Below are 21,272 nucleotides of genomic sequence, written 5' to 3' on the forward strand. Positions count from 1 at the left end.
TGAAAGAATAACACAATTATTGAATTTCTGAAAAAAAGAAAAACTTCATTGACTTGTTTTAATCCGAATACATGAAACCCTATTTATAATAGAGGAAAGTAATAAAGTCCAATTACAATTAAAATACCCTTGTCACAATTACACCTGAAGTCTAATTGAGTCCTAACATAATTAAATAATTCAATATAAATTAAAGATTAATATAACTAAAATACCTTTAAATTGAGAATTTTCTGTGAGACTCCACTATATTAATTTTGGTTTTGTCAGACTTCTTACTGTGAGAGTCATGTAAGAACCTTTTATATCTTCTCTTCAACAACAATGTTACCTTCCAAATCAGAAATACACAAGACATTACAGTTGACATAACACATCAATATGCCCACCACTGAGAACATCACCTTCAGAAATAAGAACTGATGCAAGGGTACCTTAGGCCTCACTTCCATATTGCTCCAACTTAGACAATTTTTGGCCAGTGAAGCCAATCAGTCCAGAACTTGAAGAAAAGTAGTGCTATGTGTCTGTCCATCAGAATCAGGTTTCCCTTGTGCTGTATCAATACCTAGAACAGTAGTAAAGGCAACTTATAATAGGATAAAATAAGACAAATTTGACCCAATATGCATCCATGTATCCTTTGAAGTAATCAAACTCCACCCATTCCTGTAAAGGTAAGAGCCATTATGGCCATGCATGCTCTTTCACAACCTAGGGTAGGCATAGCATTTTGGGAGTCCACATAGGACTACCCCAAATCTGAAATGTAACGGATGTTATGTGATATGTAAAGTCCATTATGCAGGCTGTAACATTCTGTTTACCTTTGGTGTGTAGCACAATATCCCCCTCAAAATCCAAGACAAATTGGCGTTATATAACTATATGCTCACCCTTGTTCACAACTGAATTCAAGTTAATAGTTCATATTGAAACCTCACCGGGAATCTCCAGTCTATGTGACCAATTCAATTTGATGAGGAAGACATGCCAGATGTTATAATTGACTAAAGCTCTTATTTTCACTTTGAAGGCATTGCTTTTTCAATCCTCTTAATCACCACACTCAGGCTACTCCCATTTTCTAGAGCTTTTACAGCAGCCTTGTGAGCATTCTTGTGCCACTTCAGAAGATTGTAAGACTGCATAACAGCCCATCGAGCTTGATTTGACATCTAATACAAAAAGTAAAAAAAAATTAGACGAAATAAGTAGATTATGTCCAGAAACTCCATACAAATTCATGAAGTCCCAACAAGAACATTAGATATAACCTGTGCAATAGATAAAGGAGGTTGTAGGAGAACACAAATGCTCCTAAACAAGTTCTCATCATTTTCTCCACCCTCTGCCTCTCCATAAATTAGTGCCTCAGCCGCAATTCCTGCAAATAGTACCATACAGTACCTGCATATGGAATTGGGTAAATTGACTATGTACTTCTAAACATATTGAAGATGGATTAACGACTGAACAAAATGTGAGTGACAATATGGTCTGAATCTAACAAAATCATAGAAAGCAGTTCCTGACCTACCCTGCCCCTTGATTTCCACCTACCACAATGCTTAGATTTGAGTGATTTCCCAGAGAAAACTCTTCAAATGGGTCATGAGCTATGCTTGTTTTAGTTGTCAAAATTACCTGTCAAAAGCTGCGCCAGAAAGGTGCCCCTCTTCCAGTTGTTTTTCCAACTTTTCATCCCAGAATTGAGTTCCAGCCTGTTGTTAGAGAAGAAAATAAAAGCCAGTAGGAAGTTATACATACCAAAATTCATGTCCCACTATTTATTGGGTTCCTATTCATAGGCAGTCCAACATTGATAGGGGCACTACCCCAACACTACTTTTTGAAATAGAGATACAGGCAATGTATGATAGATAAGAAGTACCTGCCCCTGAATGCCCATTTGCATAGCTAAAATTGGGTCTAAAATAACCCCACGAATTGGGCAACCCATAAGGTATGCTGCATATTCATTAAACAACTTATTTCAGAGTAAGGGTAGGACAAGTAGATGGAATGCATAAAAGTTACTCCATCTAGTGATCAGATTCCTAATCAAACTTTTATTAGTTTTAAGCACTAAGTTATGAACTCTGGTCTTCTTCCACAAAAGTAGTTCAAAATTCTTTGCTTATAGCTCATGACTTGTGATGGTTCATTTGAGTTCAGATTGCTAGACTCGGTTCTAGCAACGGGACTGGTCCCTTCCAATCACATGGAGAGGATTGATGGAACCTATTTAAATGAAAAGATGGGTCCCATTTATCCATTCCATATGATTGGAGGGGAGCAGCCCCGCCACTAGAACTCGATCTAAGCAGATCTGACTCTGGTTCATTTATATATAAATGCCTTCTCCCCCAAGCCATCGAGTACTATAACTATATTTAGAAATAGAAGTAAATAAATGATACCGGATGACAGAGCATTGTAGAGAACAGGGAAAACTACAAAAAAAACACCAGACGCTGGAAACACCAAACAAAGAAGAAAAGGCATATATAGCAAATTTATGTCTGCTTGTTGCTCACATGCATCCATATCACTATTGGGTATATTGGTACTTAAATACTGAAAGACTTGCAGCCGGCATTTATAACTTGAGATCTACTCAACTATCATTATTTTTAAAAAAAAGTTTTTTTGAAAGGCAAAAAAGAAGTTTTTTTTTTGAAAGACGATTTTTTTTTATAACTCCTTTGCCAAAAATAATTACAGATACTCTCAAGAAATATAAAGGATTACAAAAATAATTTGAGTTTTACCAGCAAGAAGATGCCCAGCTTCATGAACTAGAATTCGGCGTCTATATGGAGGCCAAAGACATGAAATCTGTGCAAGACAGGACCCACCAAGGAAAATTGAATCAAGCCATGCTAAGCCGAGTATAGCTGCAAGATTAGGTCTGATATCTATTCCTTGAGAGAGCAGGAAGGATACACCTCCCAGAAATGCAACTAGGACTGCACTAGAAGTTCCAGATAGGCCCCATTTCTTTGGTGCAAGCTTAGAAGCTGAAACAAATTACAAAACCAGTGATGATTTCCAAGTGTTTTTTTGAATATAAACTTTCGGGATAGAAATTACTTAACATTTGGCAGAATACATAGTTTGAAGCAGTAGCTAATGTGTCTTTAGCTTTTCGAGAAGAGAAAACCCAAATATGATTTTAACAAAGGTGCAATTCCCAGCCATTTACGCTACCATACTTGGGTAGTAGAAAAAAAAACAAGAGTTTGTGACAGATGTTATGGAGCTTCACCTTCTAAACCAGTAGCAGATTTCAAAACTGTTGGTGTCACTTCTCGAGGTCCCTCCAAGACTAAAAAAAAGAAGAAGAGAAAGACGGTGAGGAATAATTTTTTACAAACTAAAAAAAAAAAAGAAAAGACCAAAAATCTATATGAAACGCTACGTGAATTTTCGATCCATGAATTCACAAATGACTATCCATAGAACACGAGATTTTTTAAGGGTGATACACATTTATCTTAGGATTATTAATAAGCCAGAAAAAGAGAAAACAGAGAGGTAGAAAGATTATCAGGTATACACGAATGCAACACGACTCGAGTCGATAATAGTTAAATAGCTAACATGATCAACCAAGCTGTTAGCATCAGTAGTTCATGAACATGTCCAATTTCCTCTTTAGAAGAATATCAGTGGTTCTACAATTAAGAGGAAGCTAAAAACAAAAATTCAGGCGCAATATATAAAAAGTTAGTTTTGAAGTTCAATTACTCGATAAAGTCAGAGAAATAACAATTAATAGGTCATATAAGAGCCAAATAATCATCCAATTTATTTGGGAGAAAGCACTAAAAACTTTAAGTGAGACACTCATAATTTACCAATATTCTTGCATTTCCCAAAATTGGGCAATAGCCCCCGGTCCTGAAGAAACCTGTAGGCGCTTCCAACGAGCCTCATGTCATCGGCGTTTAAGCAAGTATCCAGAACTTCCCAGTCCCTCTCATACGGAAACAATTTCAACACGGAGCCCTCTGCAGAAGACGCAGCCGAAGGAACCGATGATTGGTAGGTGATATCCTCCATGGATTTCAGGAATCGGAGAGCTCGAGCGAGGTCTTTGTCCTTGACCGCTTCTTCGTACTCTTGCCATCCCTTCAGCGCTCCGCAAATGGGTCTCTTCACACGCAGTGAAACTTTACTGGGTTTCGCAGTGACGAGAGGAAGAGAAGAGAAGCTGCAGAGAGCCATGAGGAGACGCCAGGAAGCAACTGACGCTCGAAGCTCGAAAGAGAAAAGCGAACGATAGAGTAAAAGTTAAACTGGAGAAAGGAGAGGAAATCAGTGGGTCCAGGAGGGTACTGGATTCATTGGTCCAATAACTTATTGACACGTCATGAACAGTAGAAACAACGAAAATTCTTTTCGTCCGTGATAGAGAGGGTGAATTCACCGTCCAGCAAGGCTGTTGCTTTTCTGAAGCTCCATCGTATAGAAAAATTTGCTCCTTCCTTGTTGGGAATGGCCCTCCATAGCTCCTCTTCCTTAGCGCTTGCTCGCTGTTTTTCATCAAGTGTAAGTGAAATTTTCTTCATTTACCCAGTGTGTCTTTGCAGTCTTGTTAAGTCCTTGTTGCTGGTGGCAGAGCTGCAAAACGAACAGAGGGGCTTTCCGGTGTACAAGGAATCAACGCTTTGGTAGGGTTTTTACTGTTAGAGCTGGGCCTAAGAAAATATATTTTGATGGTGAAGGCAGAAAGGCGTTGCAAGCTGGAATAGATAAGTTGGCCGATGCTGTCTCTGTTACGTTGGGACCTAAAGGTACATGTCCTGTACTTGAAAAGAAAACTCTTTCAGTTTTAGTTGCAGTTTGTTCTCTGATGGGGCTTGCGGTTTTCGGGAATTTGTTCGAAGTTTTTTGTTTCGTTTATGTACATGATGGAATGCAATTTTCTTGACGTGGAATTTGTGGGTATTTGATGATTGTTTTGTTTGATGAAATGTGTAGATTTTTATGCTTCAGATGCCTCTGTTAGTTAGAATTCGTTTCTTTTTTGCTTTTGCATTATCCTTTATCTTCTCACTGGGTTTTTATTGTTTTAGCTTCTTCTTATTCTTACTGCAGAAAAGTTTTTTTTTTTTAATTATTATTTTGTTGATAAACTTCATAGATTGAATCATTTTTTTTTTCTTTCAAAATCTTTGATAGCTTGTTAGTTCTATTTCGATATTTACAGCTGTTGTTTAGGAATGATGTAAGTATAGTTCTGAGTTTCCTGGGGAACTGTTGTTGATGAATAGTACTATCTGTTGATTATAGGCACAGGCTTTTGGAGATCGTCTGGATGCACGATGTTCTCAAGTTAGCATGCATTTGTGTGGATGGTTATGCTTATTTAGATTGTTATTTGGACTAAATGAGATGCATGCAGAGTTTCACTGGTTTGTTGATGCGTCTGTTTATTATTTTGCTCTGTCAGCTGTTTGTGCATTCCTTCTGTTTTAGAATTCATGCTCAATTTTTTGTTTTGTCTCACGTTACGAGTTTTTAATAGATTTGATCATTGGATTGAATATTCATGGGATGAATGCATCTTTTCGAATTATTGAGAAATTAACTTTGTGTCTATAAAAGGCTCATTTTGTGTATTTCTGATAAATAAACACAAACATAGACTTGAGGCACTTGCTTCAATTTAAAATCTAAAGGTATAACAATTTTCTTGTGTTTTCCTTAATTAAGTTGCGCCTAGGTATAATATTCTTTGGACATGTAGCAGTTCCAGGGCTGTGCTAATTTACAGGTCATCCATGGTTGATGCAATGTTTTCATGCTCTCTTATGTACCATGACTCGTCTTGAAGTAGTTTCTTCCTTCATTTGCTGATCTCCCTGGCTATAGTTGTTCTTTGCTTGAGATTTTGTTTCAGTGTATCTTTTGTGTAATAGAGAGAATTTTTTAGTGAAATAAGTTTTTTTTTCTATTTTTGCATTGAGAAATAGATCTATTGCCTTACTTTTCTGTAACCTTGTTTAGTGTGAACACTTTCCTTTGTCTCGTGCAGTCAATGCTTAAAAATGTATTAAAGAAATCCTAGGACCCATGTTACTGAGGTCCTTGTATTCAGTAAATTTAAATAGTATGAATTTTACTTTTGCAGATCTGAAGTGATTGATTAGTGTTTGTATAGTTTTCTTTGCTCCCTGATGCTGTTATATATTTTTCGATTGCTATCATTGAAAAGAAAGTAGTACTCCATCTCATTTTAGTTTGCATCCTGCAGGACGTAACGTGGTTCTGGATGACCCACAAATACCAAAAGTAATCAATGATGGGGTGACAATTGCTCAAGCTATCGAGCTTCCAGATGCAGTTGAGAATGCTGGAGCCATGCTCATTCAAGAGGTTCTTTATCTTTATCTGTCTCGCACTTATTATTCAAGTGACTATTTAGTTGCCTGATTATGATCCTTTAAGGATACCCATGTTTTCATGAGTGACATGAGATGAGTGGAGGATGTTAATTGCTATTTTTGGAAGCTATATTGGTTCCAAAGGCTCTCCTTCTGGGCAACCCATGGAGTGCGGTAGATTTCCTCTAAAAGTCATCAATTGGATGACTAGGATTCTCTGCTTTTGAAAGAGTTTTTGGCTTTCTGTGATTGGATTCTGGTAAATTGTAGGTAGTTTGTCCAGTCTTGAATATTCCTAGGTCTCAATCTGAATTTGGATTTCACGTGTTCACAGACTCCCAAATACTTTCTTTTAGAATTGTCAGGGATATCCAATCTTGTTTAAGAAGTCAAATATAAACAGTTAACACATATAAAATAAGTATCATATGTTGTATTTTAGTGATTGATACATATAAAAAAATATTATGTAAATTTATAAGTAGGATAAAGTATAAAATGTGGCAAGGGTTTATACTGCTTTTCCCCTGATTCAACCTTCTTTTCTACTTGGGCTTGAAATCGGCACTTTAGTACTTTTTTTGGCAGAGTTATTACAAAATCAAGTGTATTCTAGAGAAACAATTCTTCGATGGCAGAAAGTGAGGAACAAACTGTTGATTAGAAATTTCAAACAAACAGTTGATTAGTGAATTTCAAAATTATACTTATCTACATATTTGACGAAGATACAGTAGTGCACTGGATAGAAAGGTTTTGGCCAATTTTGGTTGAGTGTCTGGCAAGAAAAAGAAGGTCACTGAAATTGAGTACATGGAAGTGTTGAGGAAATACTTAGAATAGAGCAGGAGAAGAGCAGATTGGGGGAGGACTATTCATGCATCCTCTAGGGTATAATTGAGACTGATATGATGATGACAATGATATATCTAAATACCTAAAAATACTTAGAATTGCTAAACTCCACTCAGTTTGGTTTATTGTAGTCAATTATTGTATATTGCACTTAAGGGGGGTTAGTCAACAAACTGAAAATTTGATCTTCATCTTCATCTCATGCATCTACATGATCTTCATCTTTGAAATGGGTATTAGTGCAGACAAGTTGATGTCCACTGGAAAACAATTTCCAGTGTTAGTGCCCCAAATGAGGAAAACACAGAAACTAAGAGAATTAGTAACTTGTAAAGTATACTTAATTAAAATATAATATTTAAACATCAAATTAGGTAAAATAAACATTATTACTACACGAATAACTAATTTAATGTATAACTAAAATATATTAATGTACTAATTAATTTAATTATATATTATATTAGTTAAATATTACTGTTTATTGTACATTAATATTGTAATTACGTGAGTCAATTAACTATGCACATGATTAATCATAAAAAAAAAATAACGTTAAAAATAACATAAACGAATATAATACATTTAAGTTATTAATTTATTGATAATATATGGTGTTCTTTAACATAAAAAAGTCATGATTAAACAGGAAAAATCTATCAAATACTAACTTTAACACACTATATATTTTTACATATTATTAATTAAAAATATTTTTCCATTAAATATAAAACCATTGATTTTATTAATTATAAAAATGAATTAATTAAACCAAGTGCTTGAGTTAACAATAAATTAATTACCACTATTAAATCACTAATACAATAGAGTAAATGGGGAAATCGAAATCGAAACGGGAAAATTGAAGAAAATGGGGAAATCGAATCGAAATCAAAATTGAAATGGGGAAATGGGGAAATTGAATCGAAATCAAAATTGAAATGGGGAAACGGGGAAATCGAAATCGAAATCAAAATGGAAATGGGGAAATCGAAATCGAAATTGAAAAAATCGAAATCGAAATGGGGAAATTAAACAAAATCGGAAGGTATTTTGGGGGAAAGGAGAATAGCGAGAGAGAGAAGGGAGTGGGAGGCTGAAAGGGAGAAGAGAGGGAGCAGAAACGGAGGCCGGAGATGAGAGGGAGAGAGAAGAGAGGGAGCAGAAACGTCGGGGGCGCAGGGAGACGAGAGGGAGCAGAGACGGAGGCCGGAGGGGAGAGTCCGAGAGAAGAGAGGGAGCAGAGACATCGGGGGCGCAGGGAGACGAGAGGGAGCAGAGATGAAGGCCAGAGAGAAGAGAGGGAGCAGAGACGTCAGGGGCGCAAGGAGACGAGAGAGGGGGTGTGGGAGAGAGGGAGGAAAAAATGAAAACGAGGACGCACGAGAGAGGGGAAAAAAATGTTGTGGGTTCAAACCCTGTGTGTCCTTCATCTGGATGAATGGCAAAAAGGGTCGGAAACCACTTGAATTTTTTTATAACGTGGAGATGGACTGCTTCATCCCCAGCATCCAGATGAAATGTCATCTGCGCTCCACTAACGACTTCAACTGATGAAGGGCATAATGCGGTTGATCTTCATCCCGGAAACAATTCTTCGATGGCAACAAGTGAGGAACAAACTGTTGATTAGAAATTTCAAACAAACAGTTGATTAGAGAATTTCAAAATTATACTTATCTACATATTTGACGAAGATACAGTAGTGCACTGGATAGGAAGGTTTTGGCCAATTTTGGTTGAGTGTCTGGCAAGAAAAAGAAGGTCACTGAAATTGAGTGCATGGAAGTGTTGAGGAAATACTTAGAATAGAGCAGGATAAGAGCAGATTGGGGGAGGACTATTCATGCATCCTCCAGGGTATAATTGAGACTGATATGATGATGACAATGATATATCTAAATACCTAAGAATACTTAGAATTGCTAAACTCCACTCAGTTTGGGTTATTGTAGTCAATTATTGTATATTGCACTTAATCAAATCTGACCAAAAAGAACTATGATTTTCAGGTTATTAGCTATTTGAGTTATTGAATTTGGCTTGCATATACAGCTCATTTACTGAAGTTTAACACACACTGGAACAGCTAAGCCCTGTGCTACTTTGGCCCCTACACTCTTGCTTTTTCTTTTCTTATTTTTCCTCACTCTCCCACACCCAGATGTCAGTCATATTTTTTCTCTTCTAGATTGTTGAAAAACAAGTACAGGGGCATTTTAGTCATTCCACTTCATCTTTATTTATATGTCTTGATGTAATCTTGTTTTGTATGTCCAATTATGTATATGGTCCAAGTTACATGTAAAGAGGACATGTAGAATGGGAAGTATATGGAGATTAAGGTTTCACTTAAGTAAGGGCATATTTGTAATTGTACTCAAGGCATCATTATAAATAAAGGTTGGGGAACGTGCACACCCCCCAACACAGATCTCTCTTGAGATTTTCTCTTCTCCACCTTCTCTCCCTCTCATTCTCTCTCTTCAACTCTCTCTTCTTAATTTTTACGTAGATAGATATATTTTTAACTGCTTGGCAACTTCTCAATTGTTGCTTTCAAAATTTCTTGTTTGTAGGTGGCACGTAAGACAAATGATTCTGCAGGTGATGGAACCACTACAGCCATAATTTTGGCCCGGGAAATGGTCAAATTTGGTTTGCTTGCTGTTGCTTCTGGGGCTAATCCGGTGTCCTTAAAAAGAGGGATTGATAAGACTGTCATTGAACTGGTCAAGGTATTGAAAAGACAATGTCGACCCGTGAGAGGGAGGGAGGATATCAGAGGTACATTGTATTAACAGTTTAAGGTTCCAAGACTGCTTATTTTAAACTGACAAAAATAGTCACAGATATGTTGTTCCATTTCAGCTGTGGCTTCACTATCAGCGGGGAATGATGACTTTGTTGGCAATTTGATTGCTGATGCCATAGATAAAATTGGTACTGATGGTGTTATTTTCATACAGTCATCCTCAACCTTTGAAACCACTATTGAAGTTGAAGAAGGAATGAAGGTCATTGACACTTCTTAGATAGTTTTTGTTATTGTGTTCCTTTCATGGCTTTAATTATATGTTGTTACAGATTGACAAGGGTTACATGTCTCCCCATTTCATCACAAACCAAGATAAATCAGTTGTGGAGTTTCAGAATGCTAAAGTCCTAGTGACTGATAAAAAAATTTCAAGTATTCAAGAGATAGTTCCTGTATTAGAGAAGAGCATGCAATTGAGTGCGCCACTGTTAATAATCGCAGAGGATATTTCAACAGAAGTTTTGGCCACACTAGTCATGAACAAACTCAGAGGTATGATAAATGTTGCAGTGGTCAAGTGTCCTGGAGTTGGTGATGGAAAGAAGGCCCTGCTTCAAGATATTGCCATTATGACTGGTAAGTTTATTGATACAGTTTTATTGTGCTTAAATGCAAAGCATGATTTTTCCAACTCATGGATATATAGTATCAGGCGTGTCATAATTTGTTATGGTTCTTACTGGGTTCCTGGTGCCTTGATTTTGTGTAACTCAGCATCTCCAATCATTCATATTAGTCTTTAAAACCAAACAGGTGCAGATTTTCTTTCTGGAGACTTGGGCTTGAGCCTTGGAGATACAACTTCTGATCAGCTTGGCATTGCACAAAAAATAGTTATCACTAACAATTCTACAACTATAGTTGCTGATCCAACCTTGAGAGCTGAGATTCGTGCACGAATCTCACAGATAAAGAAAGACCTAGCCGAAACTGAAAGTGCTTACCATTCAAACAAGCTTGCTGAAAGGATTGCAAAACTTTCTGGTGGTGTTGCTGTAATCAAGGTGTGACATACTTCTTACTGCTCTGTGGTTTTCATTTTAAAGTTACAAGCAGAGAAGATGCCAGAAAATTATCCTTCTTGAATTTGGGAGATAAACGTTATCTGCTTTCATCCAAAGGCTATCAAAAGGATCCAAAAGATTCTGCTTGAAAGCATTGATATGTTGCCCTGAACATACTACATCTTTAAACAAACAAACCCCTTCATGGAATGCCAGTTGCAGGAGGATGGGCAAAAAACACTTGATAGTGTCTCTCCAAACCTAAAGCTGGGTCATCAAGCTGAAGGATTTGGATGGTTGATTGAAGTCTATGTCATTTAAAAGGTATAATTCATAAGATAACTTCCTAAAACCACTCTCAGGTTCCAAGTCTGAGTAGGCATTACGAATTTGTTCATATCCTATTCTGGTTTTGCCCACATTTGTTTTAGCCAGACCCACCATAGACTGTTATTGATTGTCCCTAAGCAAGCATAAGCTACCAAGATTGAGAACCAAAAAGAATGCCAAGGTGAATCTAAGGTATCTTGCTGTAATCTAAACTTTTTTTAACCAACTAAATTAGCGCAATGTATGTACTGAGTTGTGGATAAGGAATCTGCTGTAACTGCAATGCTCTACAGACTCAAACCCCCAGATAAGGGGAGCTACCTTGGCCGTCTCATTTTTTATTCCTAGGGACTGGAATTATATATCAACAAAGGGAGATCCTGATGCATCTGTTCTCTACCAAACAATGTAGCATCTTCCATTGCTATGTACAAGAAGCTCACACAATGTGGTTCCTAGGACAACCATCTGGATTTCGTGGGGCTATGAAATATGTAATATAACTTCTCTTTTAACTTGTACTTGGACTCACATCCCTTGGTCTGCCAATCACTTGGTAGATTCTTAAGCTAAGCTGGGTGTTTACCTCCAACACCTTGTTGTGGAGGAAGGCCACTTAGTTAGGTTTGTATAGTTCTCTCCCTCTTTTATAAATTTTTTTACATCCTTCATGAAAAAAAGTACCTTCTCCTTAAATATCAAAGATCTGTTAACTTAATACTTCCCATTCAATTTTTTATGGTACTTTATAGTGATGTTGCTGTTGATTCTGAAGTAATGTGCACAAAATTTAGGTTGGGGCATCAACCGAGTCTGAACTTGAAGACAGAAAGCTCAGAATTGTGGATGCGAAGAGTGCCACTTTTGCTGCTATAGATGAAGGAATAGCACCTGGTGGGGGTGTAACATTTGTCCACCTGTCAAAGCATATTCCCTACATAAAGGATCTCATGGATGATGCAGAGGAACAAATTGGTGCTGATATAGTTGGAAAGGTTATGTTTGTAATTTTTTCAACAGATTCTTTTTGCTCTATCCTTTTTTTATTTTTTTGTAAAGACCAAATCTTTTGCATCCACCATCATGTTTTCCTTCTGTACTGGAAAACAGATCTCTTGAAAATCGAGCTCCTAACATACTATATCTGAACTCAAAGTGCACAAGTGGGTCATGTGCTACATGGGTGGCTTGAGAGGATTGTTTGAACCCATGAATCTTGTGAGCCACCACACAACCTGTGAAGGAAAAAACAAAAGTTCACCTCAACCTCAATGTAATGTTTAGAAGCATTGGTGTTTTTCTCTGTGCAACCAATAAGTCTTGAATCTGGATTTTTCTTGTAATCATATAAGGGCTTACTTTTTTTTAAAAAACATGTTATGGTTTACTGAAAGGCTTCACATTTGCTTGAAACTAAAATTATTCTACATAATCTTCCAGGCACTTCTTGTACCAGCCTCATTAATTGCAACAAATGCAGGAGTAGATGGATTGGTTGTAGTTGAGAAACTCCTGGAAGCCAGTGAGTGGCAAATTGGATACAATGCAATGACCAACACCCATGAAGACCTGTTGCATGCTGGCATAATAGATCCTTGCAAAGTTTCAAGAAGTGCCCTCCAAAATGCAGCTTCTATTGCTGGGGTTGTTCTGATGACTCAAGCTGTTGTGGTTGACAAGATTAAAGAGCCCAAGCCTATTGTGCCTCATTTACCAGGGATTAGTCCATAGTAGTGACAAGACATAAGTTTCGTCTTGATCTACTAGGTCCCTACCAGTTGCTGACGATTCTTTTTAACTCGGCAGTGGAGATGAGGAAAACGGTAATGGAAGATTTGAATAGCAGCAGTCTTTCTCTTTATTAGCAGCAACTTTTCGGACTCTCATTTTGGGTGGAGAATTGACTTTGGGTTTTTTCTATTTTATACAAGAAAGAAATGTTTTGACAGACTAGCAATGAAGCGTCCACTGTTTGCTTTGATCTGTAAAATTGTTTTTGTACCTTTTTTTCAGGGTAGTTAGAAAGGCACCAACCCAAAAGTTTTGTAGATTACGCTGAACTTCTGTAGATTACACAAAAAATGAAGAGTTCTGTTAACTGTAAGGCTATGTTAGTCTCTTTTACAATATGGAAATGGCTGGTTGATGCATCTTTCTTTCCCTCAAATACACAGTGATATTCACTTTTGCTAATATCTTACTGTGTTGTTTTATGCGTACTTGTGTCATATATAACTACTTCAAGTGGTGTCAAAATTCTTAAAAAACCTTGTGTTTTCACTGCATACTCATGCATGAGTATCAATGTTATAAAATCTTGCATAGAAAGCTGACAAGGTTGAACCCAAATCAACTGGGTTTGACTGTTAGTTGACCTATTACTAATGTCCTCAGCATCTTTGTCACAGAAAGAAGGGGAGAGAAGGAGCTTGATGTAGAGAATCTCAAAAAGGGCAGCCTCTCCCTCCCCCTTTCGTTTGCTACTTAGGACCCCCTCCATTTCTCCCACAACTTGCTCCCATGAACGAAATTTAGTTGGTCAAGTAAAGGTCTATCAGGGCTAGCAAAATGACCAACTCCAGCTTAATCCATTCACCCGGCCATTCCAATCTGGCTTTCATGACACTGATGAACACAATATGGGTTCTCATTTGAATAGCAATTCAACCTCAAGAAACCAATTTGGAACCTAAAAGCGGTTACTGAAAAAAAAAAATCTGGTCTCAAATTTATTCACTCACAACAAATATAAAAAGATTGAACAACTCAATAAGAGTGATTTAGATTTCATGGTTTAGGATTTAGGGAAACTTAGTCAACTTTGATACAAGTAAATAGGGTTGGTCATACTGACTTTTGGAAAAGTTTTAAAGGTGCAATTATTCCAATTGGAGTATAAGTAAGTCTTTCTCACTTTACTTTTTTCATAACATCCAGCAAATATAAAAAAAAGGGTTAATTGTTCTCATCTTCGTAGGGTCTGTTTGGAACCCCTAAAAAAAAAAATTCTTTCTTTTCGTTAACTATTTTTAGAAATAATAATGATAAAAAAAATTCTATAGGCTTCAAACATACCCTTAATTTATCTTTTATAAGATTAAATGTTATTTTTTGAATTTGTTTTTTTTAAATTAGGGTTACCTCTTCTCTTCTTCTCTTACTAGGCTCCTCTTTTACTAAAAATTAAAAGCTACCTTAATTATTATATCTATATGTAAAATGTAGAAAAAGGTGAAGGTAATGAAATGTACAAGGCATTATCTTATTCAATCCTTACACAATACTGCCAGATACAAGTATTTTCCTTCCAAATCAGAGTTTCTGGTCTAGTTAATGGCGTTAGGGCCAAAGCATCGATTCTTTGATGTATCCCACACCCACTGTACAAGAAACCTCCTCCCTTTCACACCATACAGATTGTACGCTCTCCCCCTCGAGTCTATAGACACCTTCCCCACGTATCCTCCTCCCCCTCCCGACCCGTAAACACCCATGCATAAATCTGCAATCTCTGTCGGCGCCGTCGGATCGTCGCCGGCGTACCAAGCATTCACCAGCGGATTACTCGCCATCTCCGCCAACTCGTGGGCGATCACACTCACCATTCCGTCCGTGCCCACGTCCCCATTTGGTGGGTTCATCACCTCTCCCTTGTTTTTATCACGGCCGCCGCCAAAGAACTTGGGCCACGCAAATGGGTAAGCGCACATTCCGGGGCATTGGGTTCCACTGTGACCCACCCACGCGTAGGGGACAGTCACGCCGACGATGGCCGGGAAGGTGAAGTAGTGGAACCCACAAACTGCTCGACAGAAGTCCTCAACTCCGACGTCCGGGGACGTTAGGACGAGGTAGAGCCCATTGTGTGGGTCTAGAGGTAGAGCGTTTTGATGGCTCCAGACGGCGGATTGGATTACGGACTGGATCATGAGGCGGGTGAGATATTTACCGTGGGAATAGCCGGTGTCATGGTACTCGCTGGAGAGGAGGAAATTCCCAGTGATGTTGGCGCCGGTTTGGTCGGTGTAGAGCCGGACAGTGCGCCACCAGTCGGAGACGGACGGGTAGGAGGAGGATGCTGAGGGGAGGGACTGGAGGAAGTCTCTGATGATGGCTTGGTGGTAGGGATTCCATTGGCCGTACCAGATGAGGTAGAGGTTGATGGGTGAGGCCAGAACTGGTCCCATGTGGTAGACAAGGTTCACAAGCTCAGAGGAGCCTTCATATTTGTTGGTGTGGTAGGTTTCTCTGTGATGGAAAGTGAGAACCATTGGAACCAGGAGGAAGAAGAGAAAGAATGTTGGGAAGAGAAGACTGCATGGCTTGCCCATGTTTTGTTGGCCCTCATCCCAGGAGAGATTGTTCAGTTATTTATAGGATCTGTTGAGAATGGTTGACAGTTATATATTTTTTAATGTCTTGGATGCAGAGCCTTTTATGGGGAGAACATGTATGGCTGATTAGTTACAGAAGCCTTCCAGGATAAGAGACTGGTATGTCTGTTTTAAACATATGTCATCTAGATGATCTAGATTGAAGAATCAAAAACTATTTATAATACATGCAACCTAATCTATACAAATAACTGTACAAAAATTTAAAATCTAGAATTTCTTTCATGAATCCTTCTAAAAGTTGTCACATTCAGCTCCAAGATCAGCTTAAGTTGGTACTATTTGTTATAAAAAAGCTGCAGTATTTGTTATTACATGCAATGGGACTGAATTCAGTAGCATTTCTCATAAAAGTTTCATAAACAACCAATAGAAATACATTAGATTCTCATTTGATAAATAACAAATACTCCTTTCTTCAATAAATATTACACTATCAACTAGGTGATGTGGCTATAGTTAATTTGTGATTAAACATGAAAAAAAAGGAACCCTACTTGAGTTGTGATTCCCTGCTTCATTTGAACTTTGAAGTTTTGCCTCTTTGACCAATGAGATGGCAATAAAGGACAGAGGAGCATTGATGAAAGGTGAAATTTTTATGAAGACAAAGAACTGCAAATTCTGTAGAAATAAACATGTGAGACCCTAATAGATTGATTCTTTTCTTCTTGTCTACCTTCTTTTGTGACCTTGACTTAAGGCTCTTTAGGCTTTCTTCTGGTCCAAAAGAGAAAAAAACTATCATGGCTTCCCCTTTACCTCTAATGATATAAAGCTACAAAGGTGCATGCGAAAGACAAGTTCAGGAGGCATCTTCATTGTTAGGAACAGGAAGTGGAGAACTAAAGATGGGGTGAAGTCACAAGGAGGTGGAGGTCAAAGGGGTGGTTGAGAAGTTAAATTTATTTATGACTGGAATACATTGAGAGATTCTGATTGAGGAGGGGCAAGGAAGAAGACAAAAACCCCTGAGACATCTTAGAAGAGGTGATACATTTTGTTTGTCGTTTCATACATCTTCTTGAAAGTATTGGAAGCTTCAGCTACTATTGCATAAAATCTTGGCTAAGTTGCTTATGTGGAGATTTTTTTTTTATTATTTTAAAAAAAACCCACTGATCATGGCTGAAATTATGGAGGTAAAATGAAGACCAGACGGTGGTGGAAAGCAAAAAGGGCTTACTTTTGTGTTGGTGTGATTGAGCTTCAAAAGCTTCTGAGACGTTGATGGAAGTATTGTATTCAGCTGCATTGGAAAGCATTTCAGGTTTGTATTGTTTGAAGTCTAAGGTAAGACTCTCTTTCAAGAGATGCTGAATTCATCTCCCCTTGAACTTGTATTATTTCCAGTTTTTTCCTCCTGAAAATACAAAAGGAAAAGCTTAGTATAAAATTTTTCTAAATCATATCAGGATTATTCTGTTATTTGTTCTGATTATCTTATAATAAGTTTGGTAATTTGTAGAAAAAAAAATCTATTATCCCTTGTTGCTCTCTGTTACAACATCTTACTATAATCACCAAGGAAAGCCCATATGAACTCAAGCCTATAAGACCAATGGACATCCATTCATCAAAAAAACGGTAAAACATGGGTTAAAGCCCATATACTGAGGAGAAAGCACGTTGGTTCACAAATGATGGATCGGGTGTGGATCTTATTTAACCCAACCCTCGATTTGACCTTCGCTTTTTCTTCACCTGATAAACCTCTCGACTGCAAAACCCCGACCATCGGAGGCTCGTAGCTCGTTTCCGCTGAGCATCATGTCTTCTACCCTCCATTTCTCCCAAATTCAATTTCCTTCCGCATCCTGGAATGGGCTCAGGAAACATTCTCTTCTTCTTCTTCTTCCCTCCTCCGTTCCTTCCATACCCTTCACACAGAAACGCAATAAAAAACTTATCTTTATTCATGCAAACTCCAGAATTACGAAACCCTCAGTCTTCCCAAAACCCCATCCCACTCGCCGGAATCCCGCCGTCGCTGCCGGAAGAAGCAAGAAACAGCCCGGGGGGTCCTCCACTGGCCGCATCGAAGGCAACGCTGATGTTCGACGCGAAGCCAAACGGAACGCTCGAAGGAGAAGCCGGCGATTGGCGGAAAACCTTTTCTACCGGTTGAAGAACCCGCACAAGAACCATGCGGACAATTTCACTGAGGACGAGCTCCAAATGATCGGCCTTGGGTATGATCGCATGGTACGGTTTATGGAAAAGGACGACCCCAACCTGCGGCACCCATACGACTGGTACAAGTACGGCGAGTATGGACCTTACCGGTGGCGAGGAATCGTTGTTGGACAACCAATCCGGGGACGATTCTCCGACGAGAACGTCACTCTGATTGGGCAAGTGAGGGACCACGAGGAATGGGAGAAAATCGAACAGCACGATATGGCCATTGATTTCGGTACACGGCTTAAACAAATGGACAAGAACGTGGGGTTTAAGTACTTCTGGGTTTTCGTCCGGCACCCTAAGTGGAAGATGACTGAACTGCCATGGGAGCAGTGGACTCTTGTAAGCGAGGTGGTCGTCGAGTCTGGTGAACAGAGATTGGATAAATGGATCTTAATGGGACGGCTGGGTAACAAAACCCGAGCCCTGGTTACCCAATGCGCGGCCTGGATGAGACCCGACATTATCTACGTGAAGAGACCAATTTTCCAGTGTAGATTTGAGCCTCAAGATAATTTCTTCAAGCCGCTGGGACCATTGCTCGACCCGGCGACTGAAAACGAGTTTAAATTTGAACTGGAATTAGATGATGGAAGGGTTGAGATTTGCACTTACTTTGGAGGGTTGTGTAAGATTGTTAAAGCAAATCCAAAGGCTTTTGTGGATGACGTCGTGAAGGCTTATGAGAAGCTGAGTGATGAGAGGAAATCCAAGTGTTTGGAGTTTTTGTTATCGAATCATCCGGTGGAGCTACTGCATCCTTATACCAAGGAGTGGAAGGCCAAGTTGGAAGAGATGGAGTTGGGTTGCGATGCTCCTGATGATGATGATGATGAAAAGGATGAAGGGGATGGGATGGAAGTTGTGGACTGGTTAGAAGATGATGATGATAATGCAGCGGATAGTGATGGAGATAGTTTACCTGAGAGTGATGACGAAATTGATGCCCGGCATCGTACTGAAGTTGTGAATTCAATTAAAGATGATGGAGATTATAGTGAGGAGGATGAGAATGTTGTAGTGGATGTGGGAGATGGTGAGGATGATGAGCTGTTGGGGCCCCAAGAACAGAGGCACAGTGAAGAAGAAAGTAAGGAATATTGGGATGAACAATTTCAAAAAGCTCTAAGTAGTACTGAAGCAATGGAGAACTTAGTTAAAAAATCTGTTGAGAGATCTACTCCATTTTACAAGAAACAGTTGAAGAGAATGTATGAGAACAGCGAGGAGAAGGAGAGAGAATCAGAACTAAGAGCAACGTATGAACACAGTGAGAAGACAGAAAGAGATCCAGATGCCTTTCATACGGAAGCCCAGGATAAGAAACAGAGCACTAAAGAGTGGGAAGAAGTGAAATCTGGACCAAAAGGACGGGTCAAGAAGAGCAGAATCCCTCCAGAGCTTTTCTTGCGTGCAGCAGTGCGACCTTTTACCTACCGAAATTTGGTAAAGGAAATTGTTTTAATGAGGCATGCTATAATCGATGGGGAGATTAGTGGGCAGAGTGAAACTTAGCACTCGATTCAAATGGCACGCTTCAGTTTTGATCTTGATCTAGTCCAGTTCCAGTATGTTCATTAGTTTTATATGAGTCACATGCGAGTACACCAGGGAAAACCCCAATTAAATTTATTGACTGCAATATGATGGTTGATTGATTCTTCTGATTGATTCCTCTCATTATTAGAATTGCTCTATGTAACAAAAGGATACCACTTCATCTTTTCAGAGATCAAACTGACACTAAGTTGGTTCTGAATGATTTCATTGAGGACAAATCTGGCATCCTAGAGAGTCACATATGGTTTTCTTTTCAAATTAGGAGCTCATCAATTATTTAGGCTACTTGGTCTGATAAATTGATCAAGGGACTTCGCTTTAACAAGGTATATTTGTAAAAGGTTCTATTTGATGTAGAATACCCTTAGCTTGTTATTCTGTATTTATTTGAACTTTTTAGTAAGTTTGTTAAGCGGTTTTCACAAAGTCTTATTTATTACTCAAGGAAATTCCAGTGAAAGGGATGATCTGCTGTAGCTAATGCAGGTTTATTGTAGTTATTGTGTTGTTATGTGGTGCCAAAAAGTATGTCAAATATATTGGGTTTTCAAGTAATAATGCTAATTGCTGGGAAATGTTCTGCTTAATTTTTGCCGTCACGCTATGGCTAAAGTAGGGCTTCTTGGTTGATTCTCGTCTTTGTTCATCTTCCGCTTCAGCTGCAGTCTATTGGTCATTCTCTTCGAGTTGAAAATAGTCTCTTGGCTCATTTGGTCGTTACTAAGTTCAAATTGATAGCTGCTGCGGTTGAACAGCAAGAAAAAAAAAATTGGGAGACATTCTTCCACTGCTTTAAAATAAATATCAAGTAAGCTGATTTTCTGGCCCTTAATAACTGTATTTTCTGTTTATCTTTAATTTATTAACCTCCTTTGTGTTCTCCTGTATCGACACCGAGCCCTTATCTTATTTCTTGACCAATTCTGCTAGGCAACAGTATCCATTAGGAAGTTTTTATGGAGAATTTTCTTTCATTAGAAGGTACATATTGGACATTTCTTGTCTATTCCCTGCTTGCTTGTGAATGGTAAAGCTTATTCTTTTCGCTTATCTTTCATCTTGCAGGGTGGAGGAGGGCCAGTTGTCTCACATGGAACCTGAATCAATACCATGTTTAGAATGCAATGCTTCCATTCTGCCTGAATATGATGACTCTGCTCTCCATTACCTTGGGTGAGCTGCTTTTGCTCCCATGCTTTTAGCACTATTTAAGCCATATGAACAGTGGGTCTCCAGAAACTAGCAACCCTCGAGTACCTTGCCCTTTGCAATGTTTTTATCTTTGGCAACTGAGGCATCTCCTCCCGCAGAAAAAGATATGGTTACAGGTATTGAGGACCGTCCTTGTAAACCCTCCTTCTCTTTCATTAGAAGGTCACCTTGTAAATCTTTCTGTGCTGAAGCATCATGGACTGCGTTTAACTCTTACGGAACCTAAGAATGAAGAGAATATACACAACCAACGTCCTGACAGATACGTCTGAGGTTATTCAGACTTGATCTTTACTCTTAACGAGTAAAAGAAGTAGAAGCGATGAATAAGAGGAAGGAAATGAAAAGCAAGCCTGGAAAAAAAAAATATAGGGCTTAATGTTTAATAGCTTCATCTTTTGAATGGAAATCTGCCAGTCAGAACAAGCATAAACCAGTCTAAAGTTAGATGTCATAAGTTTACCTCGAAAGATCTCTGAAGGCTAAGGAAGAGAGTTGGGTTTAACGTTTCGGATTCGAC

At 38.6% G+C, this 21,272-nt stretch overlaps 4 protein-coding genes across 6 annotated transcripts; 2 read left to right on the forward strand and 2 right to left on the reverse strand.

The window, feature by feature from the left end:
- Positions 1-123: 123 nt before the first annotated feature.
- Positions 124-4,255, reverse strand: LOC137953384 (uncharacterized). Of its 2 annotated transcripts, XR_011112379.1 has the most exons (8): positions 3,864-4,255; positions 3,272-3,331; positions 2,775-3,023; positions 1,895-1,971; positions 1,648-1,724; positions 1,278-1,410; positions 945-1,178; positions 127-568 (listed from the first exon to the last, which is right to left on the reverse strand). XR_011112379.1 is itself a non-coding variant. In XM_068800759.1 (7 exons), the coding sequence occupies exons 1-7, from the start codon at positions 4,231-4,233 to the stop codon at positions 1,026-1,028; spliced, it is 1,119 nt and encodes a 372-aa protein (XP_068656860.1). In that variant the 5' UTR covers positions 4,234-4,255; the 3' UTR covers positions 124-1,025. The 2 variants fall into 2 exon arrangements, 1 of the variants encoding a protein (XP_068656860.1); XM_068800759.1 differs by having other exon boundaries at positions 124-1,178.
- Positions 4,256-4,470: 215 nt separating this feature from the next.
- LOC137952991 (ruBisCO large subunit-binding protein subunit alpha-like) lies at positions 4,471-13,554 on the forward strand. Its single transcript, XM_068800154.1, has 9 exons — positions 4,471-4,557; positions 4,628-4,802; positions 6,266-6,387; positions 9,830-10,037; positions 10,122-10,267; positions 10,338-10,644; positions 10,822-11,072; positions 12,197-12,397; positions 12,843-13,554. Exons 1-9 carry the CDS (start codon positions 4,504-4,506, stop codon positions 13,131-13,133), a joined length of 1,755 nt encoding a protein of 584 aa, XP_068656255.1. The 5' UTR covers positions 4,471-4,503; the 3' UTR covers positions 13,134-13,554.
- Positions 13,555-14,659: 1,105 nt separating this feature from the next.
- Positions 14,660-15,757, reverse strand: LOC137953263 (protein EXORDIUM-like 7). Its single transcript, XM_068800580.1, has one exon. It carries the CDS (start codon positions 15,731-15,733, stop codon positions 14,729-14,731), a length of 1,005 nt encoding a protein of 334 aa, XP_068656681.1. The 5' UTR covers positions 15,734-15,757; the 3' UTR covers positions 14,660-14,728.
- Positions 15,758-17,247: 1,490 nt separating this feature from the next.
- LOC137952824 (uncharacterized) lies at positions 17,248-21,071 on the forward strand. Of its 2 annotated transcripts, XM_068799896.1 has the most exons (4): positions 17,248-19,866; positions 20,200-20,348; positions 20,471-20,521; positions 20,606-21,071. In XM_068799896.1, the coding sequence occupies exon 1, from the start codon at positions 17,567-17,569 to the stop codon at positions 19,493-19,495; it is 1,929 nt and encodes a 642-aa protein (XP_068655997.1). In that variant the 5' UTR covers positions 17,248-17,566; the 3' UTR covers positions 19,496-19,866; positions 20,200-20,348; positions 20,471-20,521; positions 20,606-21,071. The 2 variants fall into 2 exon arrangements, with proteins under 2 accessions (XP_068655997.1, XP_068655998.1); XM_068799897.1 differs by lacking the exons at positions 20,200-20,348; positions 20,471-20,521.
- Positions 21,072-21,272: the final 201 nt, after the last annotated feature.

Source organism: Aristolochia californica, unplaced genomic scaffold, assembly GCF_029961685.1.
Source record: "Aristolochia californica isolate CCGP_79_NKW_82.1479 unplaced genomic scaffold, dmAriCali1.0.hap1 SCAF_16, whole genome shotgun sequence".
Taxonomy (NCBI): domain Eukaryota; kingdom Viridiplantae; phylum Streptophyta; class Magnoliopsida; order Piperales; family Aristolochiaceae; genus Aristolochia; species Aristolochia californica.

Coding starts and splice junctions, on each gene's coding strand:
- LOC137953263 (XM_068800580.1), bottom strand. CDS start 15,733: ATGGGCAAGCCATGCAGTCTTCTCTTCCCAACATTCTTTCTCTTCTTC.
- LOC137953384 (XM_068800759.1), bottom strand. CDS start 4,233: ATGGCTCTCTGCAGCTTCTCTTCTCTTCCTCTCGTCACTGCGAAACCC. Junction 3,024..3,271: donor ATCTGCTACTGGTTTAGAAG/GTGAAGCTCCAT, acceptor AATTTGTTTCAG/CTTCTAAGCTTGCACCAAAG. Junction 1,725..1,894: donor AAATGGGCATTCAGGGGCAG/GTACTTCTTATC, acceptor CTCTAACAACAG/GCTGGAACTCAATTCTGGGA.
- LOC137952824 (XM_068799896.1), top strand. CDS start 17,567: ATGTCTTCTACCCTCCATTTCTCCCAAATTCAATTTCCTTCCGCATCC.
- LOC137952991 (XM_068800154.1), top strand. CDS start 4,504: ATGGCCCTCCATAGCTCCTCTTCCTTAGCGCTTGCTCGCTGTTTTTCA. Junction 4,803..6,265: donor TGTTACGTTGGGACCTAAAG/GTACATGTCCTG, acceptor TGCATCCTGCAG/GACGTAACGTGGTTCTGGAT. Junction 10,038..10,121: donor AGGGAGGGAGGATATCAGAG/GTACATTGTATT, acceptor GTTCCATTTCAG/CTGTGGCTTCACTATCAGCG.